The sequence below is a fragment of the Vitis riparia genome, chromosome 7 (assembly GCF_004353265.1).
Source record: "Vitis riparia cultivar Riparia Gloire de Montpellier isolate 1030 chromosome 7, EGFV_Vit.rip_1.0, whole genome shotgun sequence".
Taxonomy (NCBI): domain Eukaryota; kingdom Viridiplantae; phylum Streptophyta; class Magnoliopsida; order Vitales; family Vitaceae; genus Vitis; species Vitis riparia.
Window position 1 is genome coordinate 1,532,013 of NC_048437.1, and position 19,816 is coordinate 1,551,828.

At 34.7% G+C, this 19,816-nt stretch overlaps 1 protein-coding gene across 1 annotated transcript in view; it reads left to right on the plus strand.

Annotated features, from left to right (window-relative positions):
* The first annotated feature begins 1,171 nt into the window (after positions 1-1,171).
* The window catches only part of LOC117918848 (ultraviolet-B receptor UVR8), a 29,061-nt gene continuing 10,416 nt past the window's right edge, over positions 1,172-19,816 (plus strand). Inside the window, exons 1-10 of the mRNA XM_034835782.1 lie at positions 1,172-1,642; positions 4,619-4,695; positions 8,031-8,109; positions 14,957-15,016; positions 17,692-17,793; positions 17,965-18,058; positions 18,590-18,632; positions 18,746-18,791; positions 19,066-19,112; positions 19,235-19,337. Coding sequence (XP_034691673.1) covers positions 1,396-1,642; positions 4,619-4,695; positions 8,031-8,109; positions 14,957-15,016; positions 17,692-17,793; positions 17,965-18,058; positions 18,590-18,632; positions 18,746-18,791; positions 19,066-19,112; positions 19,235-19,337 — 898 coding nt within the window. The 5' untranslated portion in view covers positions 1,172-1,395. The remainder of the gene's footprint in view (positions 1,643-4,618; positions 4,696-8,030; positions 8,110-14,956; positions 15,017-17,691; positions 17,794-17,964; positions 18,059-18,589; positions 18,633-18,745; positions 18,792-19,065; positions 19,113-19,234; positions 19,338-19,816) is intronic.

Consider the following 19,816-nt stretch of genomic DNA (forward strand, 5'->3'; position numbering starts at 1 on the left):
AATTATTTGGTGGCTCCTTCTTTCTATTGTTTTAAAAACCAGCCTTCTCCCTATTAATTATTTTTTTTACTCATTGATACTCTCATAACATCTCTAAACAACTAAATTTAAATAAAAGTATGTTATATAAATAGATAATTATTATTGTTTTAATCTAAATAATATTTTGCCTTAGTCGATTTATCTTGAGCCACTTAGATCATGACTAACAAAATTTAGTGATATGATTTAATTTTTTTAGAGGCGTAATGTACTTTTTCAAACAAATGTTGAATTAAAAAAACCACCAATTAATTAATATGTAATTTGAAATAGTAAATACAACAATAATATTTTTAATATATGCCTTAAGTATATTAAGGATTTGAATTTTTTTAACTTTTGAACATTACATTTTTTTTACAAAGATTTAATACAAATTTTATGTTTCCTTCCTACCCATTAAGATTAAAATTTGTCTTTTCTCTTGTTAGATGACTTGTAATATGTTTTTCATACTTCTAAAAGAATAATAAGGTGCATAGGCAAAAAGTATGTCTTTTTATATCCTTTTGTAATACACTACTAAAATTTAGTGGTAAAATATTTGAAATTGTGTTGTAGATATTATCATTAAGTCATAATTGTTAGGGTGAATTCACAATATTCCAACAAACACCATAATTTTAGTGAAAAAAAATTATATAATTTTTTTTAAGAACCTATATATTTACATATTTTTTCTCTTATAACATTAGTTTTTAAATAATTTGAAAGTAAAGAAAAAGACTTTGTAATTGATAAAAAATAAACAAAAGATTACTCTTGCATTTTCTTTTGAATTTTGCAAATATATATATATATAAAAGAAGGTTTCTTGGAAATCCTAGTAAATTTCATGGAGTAGTCATGGAAAGACCTTGGCTCCCAAAAAGGAAAAAAATAAAAATAAAAATAAAAATAAAATGACTACTTTGTTGGTAACCTATAGGTGAAAAATAATTCATATAAAAGAACACAACCTTAACCCATGCTAATCTCAACTTTGGATTGAATCCGTACAAAAACATTGAATTAATTGTTTAAGGTTTAATCATAGCCAAAACGAAAAGGAAAAAAGGGAAAATATATATATATATACATATCTTTTTTCATTTAAAGAAACATGCCTGAGTAGAATTTCTTTATCTGTTCCTTTATTTATGACACAAAATTTACCTCCAACTGTCAGGACAATTCCCTGGATAAAATGCCTTGCTCTCCAAGAAACCAGTCACCAATCCTCAATTTTCACCTCATCACTTACTCTATAATCTCAGTAATCCAATAATTAAATCCATCAAAATCCCAGGAAAAAAAGGAAAATCAACTAAATTCAATACTCTATGCACACCATCTGAAGATCAAAATTCCAAAATGTGGAGAAGTTGCATGAGAGTCTCACAATCTGCTCTACAATCCAAACTAGGGTTGGGGTTTTGCAGAAGATTGAGTTCGAGCGAACCCAGAAAGCGGTTTGCAGCGCTGTGGGGAAATGGGGATTTTGGGAGACTGGGTCTGGGAAGCTTGGAGTCACAGTGGAGGCCTGCTGTTTGCTCTGCGTTTGATCACCACAGTCTTGTTGCCATTGCATGTGGCGGAGCCCACACCCTCTTTTTGACAGGTTTCTTGGGGGTTTTGATTTTTGTTTATGTTTCAGGATTTTGAGATGCATGTGTGGGTTTGGTTGAATTGGGTGCCATTTTTTTGGTTCCTGGCAAAATGAGGGAAAGGAGGGAGTTTGAAATTCTGAATATTCTGTTTTGTCCTTTTTATTTTCCACATTTTTTAATAATTTTTTTTCTAATTCTGTCTATTACATGTTGGTTTAGGATTAATTTTGATCGATTTTATAGTAATTCTTGATAATTTTGTCTATTTTAAGCGAATTTGTGATTAATTTGGGTGAATTTTATAATAATTTATGATCATTCTATCTATTCCATGATGATTTATGATTAACTTTGATTGAGTTTTGGGGTTAAGGGTCAGTTTTAAGGCATGGCTTTTTGAAAACATTGTTTCAAGCAAACCCAAAAGTGAGTTGCAGCACCATGGGGAAATAGTGATTTTGATGAATTGGGACCGGGAATCTTGGAGTTACAATGGTTCTGCATGTCACCAAAAACCTTGTTTATGTTGGCTGTTGCTTGTGGCAGAGCCCAGAGTCCCCTTTTGATAGGCTTTTGGGGCTTGCTCCTTTCTTTCTGGTTCAGAGTCTTGATAAATGCATTTGGTTGGTTGAATTGGCTACCTTTTGGTTGCTGAGAAACATGAGCTGGCGGAAGGTCTTTGAATAATAAGTTTGTGATCTTCAGAAGTCTACCCATTTCATTGAGTTACTAACTTTCCTAAAAGCTCGAGTATGTTGAGAGACAGACTAGCAGGTTTACAAATAACAAGTTTGTGATCACAAGCAAATAGATGGAAGGAGGATTTGCAGGTAGATAAATAACAACTTTCCTAGAGTTTTAGGATTTGGGCTCATAATGTATATTATGTTTGAACATCATTAATTTTTATATGACCTAGTTGTTTTGCTTTTAACTTCAGCCTTTTTTTAAACAGGATTTCGGGTTTGATTCATTGTTTTTGGTTCATCATTTCAGGCAAATGTGTTGGTTTGGTTGAATTTCCTGCCATTTGTTTGGTTGCTAAGAAGAACAAGGAAGAGCAAACTTGTTTGTTAGTGGAGATGGAAATGATTTTTGTGAAAACACATATTTTCTAAAATGAAAATAACAAATTTGTTTGTTTTCAAGGCAATTGTTGAAGTGCTTGCATTTTTTAAGATGTGAAAACCTGTACTGTAATGTCCGTAAACCACCCCACTTCTTTTTTTCTTTCTTTCAAGATGATCTGTTTTCAGAAAATGTTTCTGAAATAGTTTTTGAAACTTGTTACCAGACCTTTTTTTCCCCTTAAATCTTATTTTCTTTTTTCTGTTTTCAAAAACAGAAGTCAGTTCTCATTGTCACCATCAAATGGCCTGTTCTGATCAATTTTGATCAGATCAAATTGGTTCGCTCTTAATTTCAACTTTTTTTATTTTTTCCTGATGCATTCAAAAGAAACAAGGAGCTTGACTTTGTTAAAGTGCATTGAAGTCCTGATAGGTCTTGTAAGAAATGTCATCATATGGTTTTCAGCATTGTTTGGAATGTTCATCTGTTGATGGGTATGTTCTTTCACCTTAACCTCCATTTTTCCCCCGCAACTTCCCTATGCTTGGGCACTTGAAATAATGGAGTTATTTATCCATGTTTGCCCCAGTGGATTGTTTTGATTTGCATCATTCTGTGAGGTGTTCCTATGAAATAGTTTCTTATGGTGAAGAATGTGTAGGTATCTGGAGAGCTTGTCAGTTAAAGGTGATGACAATTTTTAGAATTGTTAACATGGTAATGAAATTGTCTAGAAATAATTCATTGCAATCCACAATATTAGATGCCAAACTTTATCTTTGTAAAGTTAGAGATAGATGTGTGAGAAGCAACAAAGGCCAAATAGGTGCCATTCAAAAGCTTAAATTGGTACTGGAGTATTCCTGGAATGATACTTCCACTAACATATCCTCATGATGATGCTCCATGTTTGCTGGAAAATCCGCTTGTATAGTTTTCTGGTCTAAGGGATTGAGAAAAATAAAAGCTCTCTCAACTTACAGTTTTCTCCAAGGACCTTAGAACACAAGACACCACTCAAAATGCAGGTTTTTTGGAGGCACTGACCCTGTATGTGCACAATAGTTTATGAGAACTGTTTGCATTCAGGGATTAGTGGAGAGGGTTCTAGTAATTCCATCGCTTAAATAAGAACTAGAGTGGGGAGTGCCTGATACCTGCTAGGATATTCTGGCTTGAAAATCTGCATGCAAATTTTCTGATCATGAGGGTTGGAGTGGGGCATCACAGACTGCCAGCTAGATTCATATAAATAAACAATCTCTCTAGCTAGGTTTTGTTCCCATAAACCTCAAAGGTGTGCAGAAGCACCATCAGATTGCTTTAGGGCATTAGATCTTTTCTTTATGACCTCACTTGGTAACCAAACCTATTAAAGCCTTGCCTTCCTCATCAGGAACCGAAGAACTCAAGCTTACTAGGATTATCTGTACTACAATCCGCTGGATTGCATTCTCTAGCAGGAGAGCAATCTAATCTAACCTAACCAGCTTCTCACTTATGTAAAACATGTATTTTCATTTTGAGAGCTATAGCTTATGATAACTATTCGACTTTATGATGCATAGTTCTTGCTCCTCTTTGGTTGAAAGGTTATACTTATTTGGAAGACAATTGATTATTTGATATGTACAGTATATTCACTGTTCTAATTTGTTTATTGGTAATTTTTTATAGTCAATTAAATCTTATATAATGTTTGCTTATCATCTAGAATTAAGCTTTGCTTTCTGATGAGCATGCTTTGTAGAAAAGTTTGTTTCAATTTGACTTTGTCTTGGTGTTTTTCTTTCTTAACTTGATTATTTAGCTTTGGGTGACTATCAAATTATTTCTCTATTGATTGATGATGAATTGAGAACCTTGTAAACCCTGTTTTGGGTAGAGGCTTACAACTTATCCTCTTCCATTGACAGAAAGTGGTTGTGTTTATGCTGCTGGTCTCAATGATTTTGGACAGCTTGGTGTATCAGTTGATAAAAATTACACAACTGTACGATATCTTGGCCTTGTTGTCTAGCTGTTTATTCTTTTGGCTGTCAGGACTTGCTTGATTGACACCATCAAACTCATTTTCAGTTATTGTGCATTTTTTTTTTCATTATTTCAAAGAGTTGTCTTTCTTTTCATCTATTTGATTCTTTTGAGGTAATTTTATAATATCTATAGTATGTGGTTGATTGTTTTGGTAAGTTAGATTCTCAGTATGAGTTGCTTGTACTTGGGGCTAGTATTCTACAATTCAGGATCAGTGCTATGGTGGATGTATGACTAATGATCCAACTTACCCATCCAAGTAATATTCAGGATCAATGTTGTGGTATTATTATATGTGACATTTCATTCCATTGACATAATGTTCAAATATTATTTCCTTTATTAATATTATATAGGAGTTGAAGGTGGAAAGAATTGAATAATTCTGAATATTGATCAACAAGGTTACAAGAGCATCATACACACACATACCCTTCTAGAGTAAAACAAAAATAAACTATACAAGGAAAGTATTACAAAGACAATCCCTATAATTACTCTAAACTGTTGACCTATTCTAAAATATATATCATCATCAATTGATTCTAATTTAAATCAATAAGACTTAAAATACTGACAAATATCAGGAAATAAGACGAGACTTAAAATAGAGATAAGTATAAAAAAATCAGCTATATTTTCTAACACTTCCCCTCAAGCTGGTGCATAGATGTTATCCATGCCTAGCTTGCACACAATAAGGTCAAACATGGTGTTAGAAAGTCCTTTTATGAAGATGTCCACCAACTGCTATTTGGCAGTAACAAAAGGAGTGCTGATCTCTCCAATTTCAATTTTTTCTTTTATAGAGTGTCTATCTACTTCAACCTGTTTGGTTCAATCATGTTGAATTGGATTGTGAGCAATGTTGATTGCAACTTTGTTGTTACAGTGGATCTTCATTGGTTCTTTCGGTTCAAAACTTAGCTCTTAGGTCTTTATCCACAAAACTTCATGAGCCATGGCTCTGTATTTTGCCTCTATACATGATCTATCTACAACGGCTTGTTTCTTGCTCCACGTAACAAGGTTCCCACCTACAAAAGTGCTATAACCTATAGTGGACCTTCAATCCTTGATAAATCTTTGCCTAATTTGCATTTGTATATGCCTTTATGAGTAGGTGATAATTCTTCTTAAACATCACTCTCTTTCTGTGTAGCTTTCTAATATCTCAAGATCCTTAGCATTGTATCCATGTGATTCTCCAATGGTGAATGCATAAATTGGCTGACAATGCTCACAACATATGTTGTATCTGGTCTGGTGTGAGACAAGTTGATTAGTCTTCCTACCAATTGTTGACATTTCCTTTTATCAATTGGAATTCTTTCACGCTTGGCCCTTAATTTATGGTTAGGATCAACTGGAGTCTTTGTTGGTTTACAACCAGTCTCTTGTAAAAGATCCAAGAGATACTTCTATTGGGAAACATATATACCTTATCTTGATCTAGCTACTTCCATGGCCATAACGTATCTCAGAGTTCCCAAGTCCTTGATTTCAAATTCCTTGGCCAAGAGAGTCTTGAAATGTTTTATTTCCTTTAAATCATCACTTGTTATAATTACATCATCTACATAGATAACAAACACAAGTTTCATTAGTGGGGATCGATTAAAAAACAATGTGCCATCTCCTTGGCTTTGAGTAATACCATATCTCCTCAAAGAATTAATGAATCTCTCAAACCAAGTTCTAGGAGATCATTTCAGACCATATAAAGACTTTTTTAGTCTACAAACTCTCCTTTTACTAAACAAGTTTTCAAAACTTGGTGGGGCATCCATATAAACTTCTTGTTCAAGGTTTCCGTGCAAAAAGGCATTTTTCAAATCAGAATGATGTTGAGTCTAGTCTAGGTTGACACTTAGGGACAACAAGATTCTGATCGAGTTCATTTTGGCAACTGGGGAAATTTTTTCTTAGTGATCAATACCAAGGGTCTAAGTGTGACCCTTTGCCGTTAACCTGACCTTATGCCTTTCTACCTATCCATCTACTTTATATTTGATAGAGAAAACCCATTTACATCCCCTTGTTTTTTTTCCATAAGCTACCACTTCCCCAAGTCCATTCTTATGCAAGGCTCTCATTTCTTCAAACACAACTTCCTTCCACTTAGGAATTGCCATACCTGATTTGTCAAAGACTTCCGACATGATTAAGAAAGGAACGAGACTGCCAACAAGCAATGGAGATCAAAGATGCAATAGGGATTGGATGGGCAATGAAGTACAAAAAGAAATGAAGAGCTTGATTGGTAATAAAGGCCAAGAATTGGTTACCAGAAAATTCTTTCTAGCTCTGATACCATGGAGGTAGAAAGAATTGAATTGAATAATTTTATATATTGATCAACTAGGATATAAGAGCTTAATATACACACCTACCCTCCTAGAGTAAAACAGAAAAAAAAACTGTACAAGTTTTACAAAGTTGTCCTATAATTATTTAAATTATTGACCCATTCTAAAATACATACAATCATTAATTGATTCTAATTTAAATCAATAAGACTTAAATAGAAACAAGTATCAGGAAATCAGCCACATTTCCTAACAGGAGTGTTGGACAATATCAATTCGAAAAACTGTTCTTAGTATTGGCAGAATTTTTTATCCTTTGGATTTTACTTGCAAAAATATCAATAATGGTCTCATATGTCAGGAAGGATAGTGATATATTATTGGTGCATTGGTAGTATCAAGTATGAACATAATATTGATAAATATTTTGATATTATTGATCATATGTGGATATTTAATTATCTCTGTTGGAAAATTTATGGATACCAATACTGGAGATGACTGATATTTAGTTACATTGTTGTTAAAGGTGTATTGTAAGCTATCTGAGAGTGGTTTTTTTTGCCATATTAGGCTTATTGTTATAAGAAAATTGGTTTTGAAGCCACAGCGAGTGACTGAGTATGGTAGTCTGAGAGAATCTGCTATAACCTATCATGACACAGCTGCCACCTGTAGCTTTTTCTTGTATTTTTACCTGCATATAAGTATTATTGCTTCTCTTTCTATGTGTGCAGACACATTGTGTTTCACTACTAAGCTGGTAAATTCTAACTTTTCTAATCGAATGAACTCAAAAAAGATATGTGTTTGTTCCCACTTTTAAGTTATCTAGGTCTGGTTAGCTTTTGCTCACATTTAGCGTGGTAACTTATGCTGATCATTGTGTAATCTGGGAAACTGATTGGATTTTTCCTTACAGCCATTTACTTTCACTATGTATTTCCTTTAGAATTTTCTTTACCTGAATGTGTTGTTGCAGGAGCCTCTTGAAGTTTCTGCACTTCCTAAGAAGATCATACATATTGCAGCTGGTTATTATCATTCTGCTGCTATTACAGGTTCGGTATTAGGCATACATTTCTGACAGAGCTAGATGAATTATCATTTTTCTTTCAATTGGTGCACATGGAAACTCCTTTTTAATAGGTGGGGGGGGGGTGGGGGGGTGTTGGTGTAGTAAGTGTGGGAGGGTTTGGGGTTGTTTTGGGATGAACCGAAAACTTACAGGTATGGCAGATTGCAGCAAGTTTCCTTCTAAATTGTGGTGGCTTATGAGAGGCATGGATCTGTTGCACATGGGAGCTATAGAAAACTCCAAAAAAAAAATGTCTTTCTTGTGGTGTATTGGATGATCTCAAAGAAGATTATCTTTGAATCCTGACAATTCGAAGTTTGAACCTTGTCTGTCAGATATCATCAAAAGCATATCAGAGAAGGCTTTTTGAGAAAAACTAAAGTCTGACTTACCATTACCTCCTTTAATGTAAAGCTGTTGGACATCCCTCCAGAAGCACCAATAAACTAAAGTACTTTCAAGGCAATAAGAAAGTTCAGTTTGTTTTATCTCAGTGAGACATATGTGCCTTTAGCCCACTTTCATTTTTTGGCGAACAGCCATAAGAACTCTTTCAAGAACTTTATGGGTAAAATTCATACCCTGAATCTGGAGTTCAAGTCGAATTTTTTTTTTTTTTGATAGGTTGGAGTTCAAGTAGAATCTTCAAGGTGATTTCATTGTATCTGAAATTTTGATGAGGGGAGGAAAGTGCGATATAATGATACCAGAAGGACTTATGGGGTATAGTTGGAGGAGATATCTCCTGTCTGCCCAAGTTTGGGTTTGCTAGCATGCCTAATACCAGAAGGATCTAAGTTCGGGTTTTTAGGCTCAATGGCAAAGCTTAATGCAGTCTTCTTCTATATAAAGTTCACTTGTTGCACTTATCCATGATTTCTAATACTAGTGATTAAGGTATCATAATTGTCCTTGATACTTGATCATAATATATTCAATTGGTGTAATTTCTTTTTGTAGAACCCATTGCATTATTTTCCTCTCTAGGGACCTGATCATATATATGTTTTTCCCAAGTTGAAAAGTGCTATATGGAGGTCTCTCTTATGTTCTCTAAACCTGTCCATGAATTGCCTATCTAGCAGCTTCAATTGTAACATGAAACCTAGTTTTTTTTAAGGTCAATATTTGCTTAATTATGCCCACAATTTCATAGCATTAGTAAGTTGGAGCAATTGGGTATATATCATGTATTTACTTTGTTACATGGGTTTGTGTGAGGTTATGTGTCGGGGCCTTCAATCCTTCACAACCCAAGAATTTTAGGATACAGTTAATCGGCTTAAAAGGATCTTAATAATGGGTACAAAGACTTGGATATGATACTGTGGAAAAATTGAAGAAAATCTTATTCACATCTTTCAATAGAATACAAGAATCAACTTTTATATTAAAAGCTATGCAGGCTATACTTTAGGCATATTATAAGAAGAGGGAACTATCCTAAATTAGATCCCTATAAATCAGGGATTTAACTACCAATATTCTATTTTATAGAATATACAAAGTCAAAAATCCTAAAATAGGAAAACCTTGTTTTCCCATACTCTCCCTCAAGCTTGTGAGTGAATGTCATACATTTCTAGCTTGTCAATTATTGTTCGGAACCTAGTATTATTCAATTCTTTGGTCAGCACATCTTCAAGCAGTCCATCTGTGGAGACATGCAGTATGCAAACTAGGCCATTGTCCAACTTCTCCTTGATAAAGTGCCCGACTACCTCCACATGTTTAGTTCGGTTATGTTGCATAGGATGATGTGCAATATTGATGGTTGACTTGTTGTCACAATAGAGTTTTATAGGTGCCTCTCATTTAATCTTCAGATCTTCTAGAATTATTTTTAACCATAGTAGTTCACAAATTCCAAGTAGCATTGACCTAAACTCAGCCTTAGCGCTTGATCTCTCAACAACATTTTGCTTTTTACTCCTCCATGTTACTAGGTTTCCACCAAGAAATGTGCAATAACCCAATGTTGAGCGTCTATCTATGATCGAACTTGCATGATCGACATCTGTATAGGCTTCAAGTTTCAAACTTGTCCCCTTCTTGAATAAAATCCCTTTCCTTGGTGTTCTTTTGAGATAATGTAGTATTCAATGCACTGCTTGAAGGTGAGTCTCCTTTGGATTGTGCATGAACTGACTGACCAAACTAACGACATATGCTATGTCGGGTCTTTTGTGAGACAAGTAGATCAATGGGCCCACTAAGCTTTGATAGTTTCCTGAATCCACAATATCATCTTCATTACTATCTCCAAGCTTATGATTAGGCTCAATAGGCATGTTTGTTGGTTTACACGCTAACTTCCCAATTTCTTTCAACAAATCAAGCACATACTTTTGTTGAGATACAAAAGTTTCTTGTTTTGACTGTACCACTTCATTGCCTAAGAAGTACTTTAACCTGCTAAGTTCTTTAACCTTGAATTCTCTTGCCAAACACATCCTCAAATTGTCTCTTTCCTCATCATTCCTAGTCACAATTATATCATCCACATAAACCAACAAGGTAATAACTCCCTCTCAAGCTGAGTGCTTGGTGAACAAAGTGTGATCACCTTGACTTTGCTTGTATCCATTAGTAATTAATACTTTAGCAAATCTTTCAAATCATGCACAGGGAGATTGTTTTACACTGTACAAGGCCTTCTTGAGCTTACACATTTCTCTGCTTTATAGGTTTTTCAAATCTAGGAGGAACTTCCATATAAATCTCCTCTTCAAGATCACCATGTAAGAAGGCATTCTTAACATCAAATTGTTGCAAACTCCACTCAAAGTTGACAACCAAGGATAATAACAACCTTATCTTATTCATCTTGGCTATAGGTGCGAAGGTCTCTAAATAATCAACTACATAAGTTTGGCTATATCCCTTGACAATAAGCTTTAATTTATACCTTTCAATTGACCTGTCTACCTTATATTTCATAGTAAAGACCCACTTATACCTTATCAGATTCTTTCTTTTTGGCAACTCCACTATCTCCCACGTTCTATTCTTTTCTAGTGCTTCCATTTTAGTACTCATGGCATGTCTCCACTCTTCACTATTTAATGCCTTAGACAAGGTGTTAGGAATGACAATAGTGTTTATTTGGATAAGGAAGGCTCAATGAGAAGGTGACAATCTCTCAAAGGTCATGAAATGAGCAAGCGGATATAACAAGTGTTTGGTGCATTCTCTTGTGCACTTCCTAAGAGCAATGGGCAAATCATGATCACCATTATCAATGGTAATAGAAACATTATCATGAGAAGATTTTGGTAGAGAAATTACCTCATTTCTAGGGGCTAGTTCCAACTCTTGGATTTGCATGGGTTCTACAATGGGTGCTTTCTTCCTTAGGTATACCTATAGTGGTTTAGTAGGATTGTGAGTTGATTTTTCCTTAGATGAAGATAGGGGATCGGGAGAGGATAGTTCAATAGTGGGCAAAGTAGCTAGAGTGGGGCTAGGTGTGGTATAAAAAGTGGGGTTGAATGAAGAAGATTAGGAAGTGGAGGGCAAATCAAGTAGAAAAAAATCTTTATCCTTATCTTCCATGAATGATGTCTCCCCTTAAAGACAAGTACAAGTTAAATAGCCCTTTTTTTTCGAAAAAAGTCACATCGTCAGAGACAAAAAATTTCCCACAAAGTGGATGGTAACATTTGTAACCCTTTTGTGTTGAAAAAATACCCAACAAAAATGCATTTAAATGCTTGTGGATCTAATTTTCCCTTGTTGTGAGCATGGATGTGAACAAGGGAAACAACACCAAAGATTATAGAAGTGAGATTATTCAAAGTATGAAAGTCAGGGAAAAAAACAAGAAAACTCTTGCATAGGACTTTTGAACCCTAATACTTAAGGAGGTAATCTGTTGATAAGATGGGTAGATGTAAGAACTGCCTCCCCTAATAGTGTTTTGGAACAGAAAGGCATGGTAGGTGCAAGAAGATGGTCATTTTTCCTTTTAGCTACCCTGTTTTGTGAAGGAGTACTAACACAAGATGACTCATGAGTAATTCCTTCTTTCTAAAAATAAGGAGACAAAACTTGATTAAAATAATCTTTAGCATTATCAAATTTGAAATTTTTTATTCTCACACCAAATTGCGTTTTGATCATGTTATGAAAGTTTGAAAAGACATTACTCACACCAAATTTTTGCTTGAGAAGAAAATCCAAGACACATGAGTACAATCATCAACAAATGAAGCAAACCATCTGGCCCCTGAAATATTAGAAACTATAGAGGGACCCCAAATGTCACCATGAATGAGAGAAAAAGAATAAAAGCTCTTTTATTGCTAATTGAGAATGAAGCATGACGATACTTTGCAAATTCTCAGACTTCACAATGAAAATTTTCTGCATCCAATTCTTTGAATAATGAAGGAAACAAGACTTTGAGAATACTAAATGAAGGATCTCCTAATCGAAGATGATGAAGTCAAACACATCTTTATTTGAGATGGAGCTTTCCGTGAAGTATAACAAAGGAAACTTATTCTCAATCCTATTTTGATTACCTGGCTCGTCAAGGTAGTAGAGCCTGTCTTTTTCCTTTGCAGGTTCAATCAACTTCCCCAAAAGGATGAAAAATCACACTGCAATTCATGTCTTTGGTGAGTTGATGTATGGAAACGAGATTAGTTGAAAGCGTTGATACATGAAGAACAATTTTTAGGATAAGTGACGGGTTTATATGGATTTCTCCTTGATTGGCTATAGTGGTCAAGGAACCATTTGTCGTGGAAATTTTCTTGTTGGTTGGACATGGTGTGAAACAAATTTATGAGAAGAATTAGTCATATGGTCTATGGCTCTTGAGTCAATGACCCACGAACCTAAAAAGGATGAGTCTGAGACAAAACAAATAAGAAGTATAATACTTATCTGAGAGTGCTAAGGAGCAAGCACCGAGAGGTTTCTCTGAAAACTCCAACAAACTTTTCATCCTCTTAGTATTTTCTTTCTTGAACTCTCCATGCTCTTGAATCTCATTCTCATTGTTCAGTTGATTACTGCTGGTCAAATTCACATGTCCTTGACCTTTTTGTTGTTATCCACTGTTAGACCTCCAACCCCTACTGCTGTTGTTGGATTTTGATGGTCTTCCATGCTGTTTTCAACACATATGCTTAGTGTGCCACTGTTTTTTGTAGTAAATGCACCACATAGGATTTTTATTTGTGGTTCGGGAAAAATCTGGCCGCTAGTTATTAGCACCGGGCTGATGTTCCACACCTGAATTCTTCATATTTCTAGTAGTTGAGAGTAAAGATGAACTTTCTATGGCAGGGGTTTCATTCATCGTCACTCCTCTTCTTGCTTCCTCTACACGAATCATAGAAATAGTCTCGTTTAACGATGACAAATCCTCTTTTCCCAAAATCTGAACTCTGACCTGATCGAATTCCAAGTTTAAACCACCAAGAAATTCAAAAATTCTCTCTTTTTCCACAAACCTCTTCAACATAGTTGCTTCCTCACCACACTTCATTTGAATACCTTGATAGTGATCCATCCCTTGCCACCAATTCTTCAAAATATTGGAATATTCAGTCACATATCACTCACCTTGTTTGGTGGCTGAAATCTTGCTCTTGATTTCAAATATTTGTGCAGCATCACATACCTTTGAGTAAATTTGTCTCACTACCTTCCAAACTTCTTTAGCTGTGGACAAAAACATACAAGTGCCACTAATCTCGGGTAGGATCAAATTCCACAACCATGTCAGAATCATGGTATTGTCCTTGTCCCAATTTTGGAATTTTGGATCACTCTGCTCTGGTCTAGTGCCCAACAAGTGGCGGAGCATTCCTTTCCCCTTCAAGAACGTCTTCACAACTTAGGACCACTACAAATAACTTTTTCCATTCAATCGGTATGCAGCTTGAATGTTTTTGAGTTCTCCTTTGGATTGATTTGACAAAGCTTCAATCAGTTGCGTTGTAAGAGTGGTAGTGGCTTTAAATATCTCAGACATGATTGATTCTATTAGGTTGTATGAGGATCAGGGAACCAACAACGCGTATAAAGGAGAATGAATGCCAAAAAGGAATATGAATAAGACTAAAGGAAAGATTGGGTAGGCAAAAAACAAAGAAGAACCAAGCAAAACAAAGCTTGAATCTCGAAGGGCACAGAGTGCCAAAAACCATGAAACCCAAAGAGCCAAGGGCTCTGATACCATGTGGAAAATCTAGAGAAAATATTTTTCATATCTTTCAATAGGATACAAGAATGAAAAGCTATACAGGCTATACTTTAGGTGTATTATAAGAAGAGGAAACTATCCTAAACCAGATCCCAATAAATCAAGGATTTAACTACCAATATTCTATTTTACAGAATATACAAAGTCAAAAATCCTAAACCTTGCTTTCCCACAGATGCTTACGACTCTCTGACCATTGTCTTCAATGCATTCAGTATGATCCAAGCCCCTCCTTTCCTTTCCCTTATTAGATAAATGTTAATGTAAAACTTTTAGATTTGTCTTATATTTTTTTGTTTATTTCTAGTTATCCAAGATTTGGGTTGCAGAAAATGTAAATCATTGTTAACCATGAGATGCTCATTTTTAAAATGCTTAGCATTTTATTGTTGATGTACCTCTTCATGTGATCTTTTAGCGTGGAAGATGTTAATTTGGCATATGCTTATGTCTTTTATAGCAACAAAACAATTTATTCTAGATTCATCTTCTTGTTTAACTGTCAACATCCTGTTTGAGTATTTTTTTTTTTTTTTTTTTGCCAGTTTTGCCTTTTTTTTCTTCACCCCTTTTTTTTCCCTTCTTCTTATCATAGTTCATTTTCTTGTAGCGGATGGGGAACTTTACATGTGGGGAAAGAACTCAAATGGTCAGCTAGGCCTTGGAAAAAGTAATGATAAGTATTTACCTCATTGTTTTAAGTATAGTACATGGTTCATGTTGGAATTCTTTTCCTTTTATATTTTTGGAAAATTGTTTTCTCTTGATTCTCACAGTTTAATTGTTTTTTTATTTCTTCTTATGAATATGGACTTCTAAAGTAATGTTACCAGAATTATAAAAAAAAAAAAACATAAGAAAAAAAAAAATCCTGAACTCCAAGTTGTTGTAATCACAGTAAAACACTGTTCTGATTAATTCTTTTGCATCCTAAATCACTTTTGAGTCTCTAGGAGGTTGGAGTTAGAAGAATTTTGTTAAGAAAGGAGTAAAAAATCTAGGCTAAAATGGTTCCAATATTGAAAGAGGGTTGGGTGTCACTGATCTACTGGAGGGAGATTCAATGACTGTTTTATTTGGGATGACTAGCCGTGTAAGGGTCCCTACAGATATAATCATTGGATATGGAGGATTATGGAGCTTGTTAGGGGATTGAATTGCTCTATCTTGTGGAAGGGTAGATTGGCTAACCAAGAAGTTGATAGATTGACCAAGAGGGGAACCTCTTCTCTTGTTGATTTTGTTGGGAATCTCATATACCCTTGAGTTTTATACTGTTTCCATAGGGGTGGAAGCTATTAGAATCCTACCAGGTTTTCTGATTGTTCCTTCTTTTCTGCATTCTCTCTATCTAATAGAATGCGAGTATAGCTTTACACACACACACACATAGAGTGGCTAATGGTAGGAGGAAAAAGGCAATTCCAGCAGAGGTCATGATTAGATGATCAAAATTCTCTTTGTGGAACCTCAATTTTGGGCATCTAATCCTATTGGTTAAGAAATTGATGATCTATCTTCCCCTATGCTTCTCTATATTATTTGTCTCTCTTCATCTTTTCTGCATGGGAGGGCCTAGATTCTGCAACTTCAGGTTTTTTCTCATTTAAATTTTTCTTCTAAAAGTTACAATCCAAAAACTTTTCCTCATGTCTTCATTTGGAAATCTAAAGCTATGCCAGAGGTCGGAACCTTCACATGTTTAGCGCCTAGTAAGAATGTATTATACCAATGACTTTTATGGGTTAAAGGATCTTATAAAGCCATCAACTCAGAGTTTGTGTCTTGTGCTTGAGGAATGAAGTCACTCTTAGACTGCTGACCATCTTCTTCTTCATTGTGCTGTTACTATGGGGTTATGACAAGTTATTCTCATTTGTAACTTAGTCTTGAGTTCCCCCTTTAGGCATTGAAAACTTAACCTTTATCTTGCTTTAGGATTTTGGAAAAAATCCCAGGGAAAAGTTTTATTGAAGGGAGCTATGCTAGATATTTTATTGGTTTGCTGGTTGGACAGGAACCTCTGGAAATTTGAAAGGAGAATATCGATTGAATTTTTGCCAGGTTGGTGTGCGCTATCTCATATCATTTTAGGCATCAATTACCAAAGATGTTCCCTGTTATTATGATCTTGCTTTAGCATGGGGTGACTTGGGTTACTATAGGAGTGAAGTGATCAGGGCATAGGAGGACTCAAATCTTAATTTTTGATGGATGTTCATTGAGCACTCTTGGACAGCTGGGTATTGGTGGTACATTTAGAGACACAATATACAATTTGGTTTGAGCTTTCTCTAAGCCAGTTGGGGATGTTCATGGGTCTTCCAAGGAAGAAAGGGACATTTGAGTTATGATTTTGTATGCAAAGGAAGGTGGACTTTCCAAAGGTCAGCCAGAAAATAGTGGATCATCTGGAAAATCAGGAGCCACTCTGTTGGAGGTGCTTAATGAGGAATCCATTCCTCTTTTCAGCCCCTTGATTTGAAGGGGTCTTTAATGGGCAAACTGGGTGACAGTGGCCTTTTGGTGTGATTGGCTATACTGGGTGTTCTAAGTTGTATTTATTTGTATTAAGTTATTACAATCTCCCTTTTTAATAAAATAGAATCTTTCTAAAGAAAGAAAGAAAGAAAAATACGTCCATTAAGATTAATTTGGCATGCTTGCTGATTTGTATGAAGTTATTAATCGAACTCATATGATTTCTAATATAAGAATCACTTCTGTGGAGTCTTTTTGATTTATATGTTTTGTGCGGTGTTATGTGTTTAATTATTTAGACTTTACTCATTAGATGCTAGAGAAAGTGGCCAGGAATGATGCTACATTCAAGAAAATGCAATTTTTATAAATACTATCTTGAAACTTTCTCTGATTTATTTCTCTGAATAGACACAATAGCATGGGTGTAATTGTTTGGAAAAGCTAGGGTGATATCGTTTTTGTTTATTTTTATAAGAAATTTGGATAATTTCTTTACATTAAATAGCATTACTCTAAATTTATTTCTCATGTCATGTGGAATTTAATTTCTCTTTTTTTGTTTATCTTTTATACAATAGAACACTTTTATAAATGTTCTGGTGCAAAAAGAATCTGTAGAAGTCCAGATGTCAAGCATATAAGCCTAATATATTCTTGGGTCCAAATTGTTTTTGAAAGAAAAATCTTTTGAATCATCTTGATTTATTGATCTAATTTCAGGTTTTGAACTAGTCTTCTTATTTGTTCCTTCTCATTCAGCATTTTTTAGAACATCTTGTGATATTAGTTTGCTAGCTTTAAGGTTAGAGAATTGACAAGCAGAACTTGTTAAAATTAATTCTATTTTTATCTGATATGCAGAGGCAGCCAATGCAGTTTCTGTACCAAGTAAAGTAGAATGCTTAAATGGTATCAGCATTAAAATGGTAGCTTTGGGTTCAGAACACTCAGTTGCTGCTACAGGTTTGAAAGATGCAACACATTTTAAGCTATTGGCTTGTTTTCTTATTACTAGTTGTAGTGTTCTTTTGATATTGCATGAAAGCTAGGGAGATGAGAGGTCTTTGTTTTCTTTTTCTTTCTCTCTCTCTCTCTCTCTCTTTTCTTTTTGATGGTTGTTTAATCCTTTTCCAGATCAAGGTGAGGCCTTAAGTTGGGGAGCAGGAGGATCTGGAAGACTGGGTCATGGCCATGAATCAAGCCTTTTGGGGTTTTTTAGAAGCTCCAGGTTGTATTTGATGGTTTTACAATTTTTGAAAAATCTACGCAAGGATACTGCTTTATTGGATAATATTGTTATATCATTTGTTGTTATTTATTTTTCTTTTGTTGGTTGAATTGTTGAGAATTTGTTAAACCTCCTGATTATAAGGGCTGGTGAAAAACTGCCTCCCATTTTCATTAATCACAATCTACTTACTGAAACTGCATTTCTTTTTTATAGGATACATAAATACCATAAAAAATCTTACAAAATCTCTTTTAAGATGGAAGCTTCTTTGATAGGATAGATAAATATCATAAAAAATCTTGCAAATCTCTTTTAAGCTGGAAGCTTCATAAACAATACATGTCTGTATCTATAGTATTACCTGTTGCTTCTCCTAATGACAGATGATCATATGCATACAGTTTTGATAAATAACTGAGTTATGTCAATAATATTGTCAGTCATATTTGCGTTTGGAATTCAGAAAGTTTATTTTCAGCAGGTTGACTTTCTCCTTAGTTATGTACTAATAATATTCCTTTTGTGCAGTGAATACAGACCAAGGCTCATAAAGAGACTTGAGGGCATTAAGGTATTTTATACTCGTGATATTCTCTCTTGCTTCTTGATGGTAAAAGGATGTTGGTTAGGGAATAACTCATGACCAATTGTGAGTATTTGGCTTAACTGTTTGTGTAAATACAGGTAAAGAATGTTGCTGCTGGCTTGTTGCATTCAGCATGCATTGATGGTATATTTCTGACCTTTCTTCTAAAGGTTGATCAATTTGTATTTTTATTTTCATTTAAGAACATCAATATGATGAACCCATAACTAGTTCCAACCATTCAGAGTTCCTCATGTAGTATAGGGTGGCTTGAGCTCCCAAACTCTTACATTGGAGTTATTTGAGTCACCCAAATGTCACTGGAACAACAAAGAATTGGTTGAACATTTTATGGGGTGTGGCTTTTCCAGCTATATCTAGGACTTTCTTTTACTTCTTTAACTGTCTGATTTTACAGAAAATGGATCTGTTTTCATTTTTGGTGAAAGAGCAATGGATAAATTTGTAAGTGTTAAAAGCATCAATGTTTAACCTAGTTTTAACAGCCTTAAGTTCTGTTTTTGGCTCTCTTTTGGTTGTTTTTTATATTCATTTGAGCTATGAATTTCTGTTTGGAAAAAATGTAGGGCTTTCGAGAGGCAAAAAATGCGACAGCACCATCCATGATAAGCGAACTGCCGTATTCTAAACAAGTTGCATGTGGTGGTTATCACACTTGTGTCATATCAAGTAACTTCTTTTCTCAGTTTTGAACTTTAGATTTTTCATTTTAATGTTGTCCATATATAAGGAAAGCTGGAGTGGCAAAGGGAAGCATAAATTAAAGAAGCCCCAAGAAGTAGCATACAGGGATCACAAGGTTTTCCATCCAAGTAGTGTGAGCTTTTATAAATTATAGGGAGTTGATGATGCCTGCCTTCTCAGCTCTTTAAACTTCCAAATATTTAACCACAGGCCTGGAGTCAACTCTCTATCTATGCTTGAATTTTATGTTCTATGATCTCATATGAAAAGAAACTACTCTGCAAGGGTTTGGGAATCCTCATCAATCCACTTCAAAATTTCCTGATACATCAACATATATGCAAGACTTAATTTGCTTAGATAAAGAGCATTATAGAAGTTTTCTGATGACAATTCTTATAATTAAGCTACATAAAGCCCATTTTGTAGTGAGTAATGGACAAAAGCAAAGAGAGAGAGAGGGG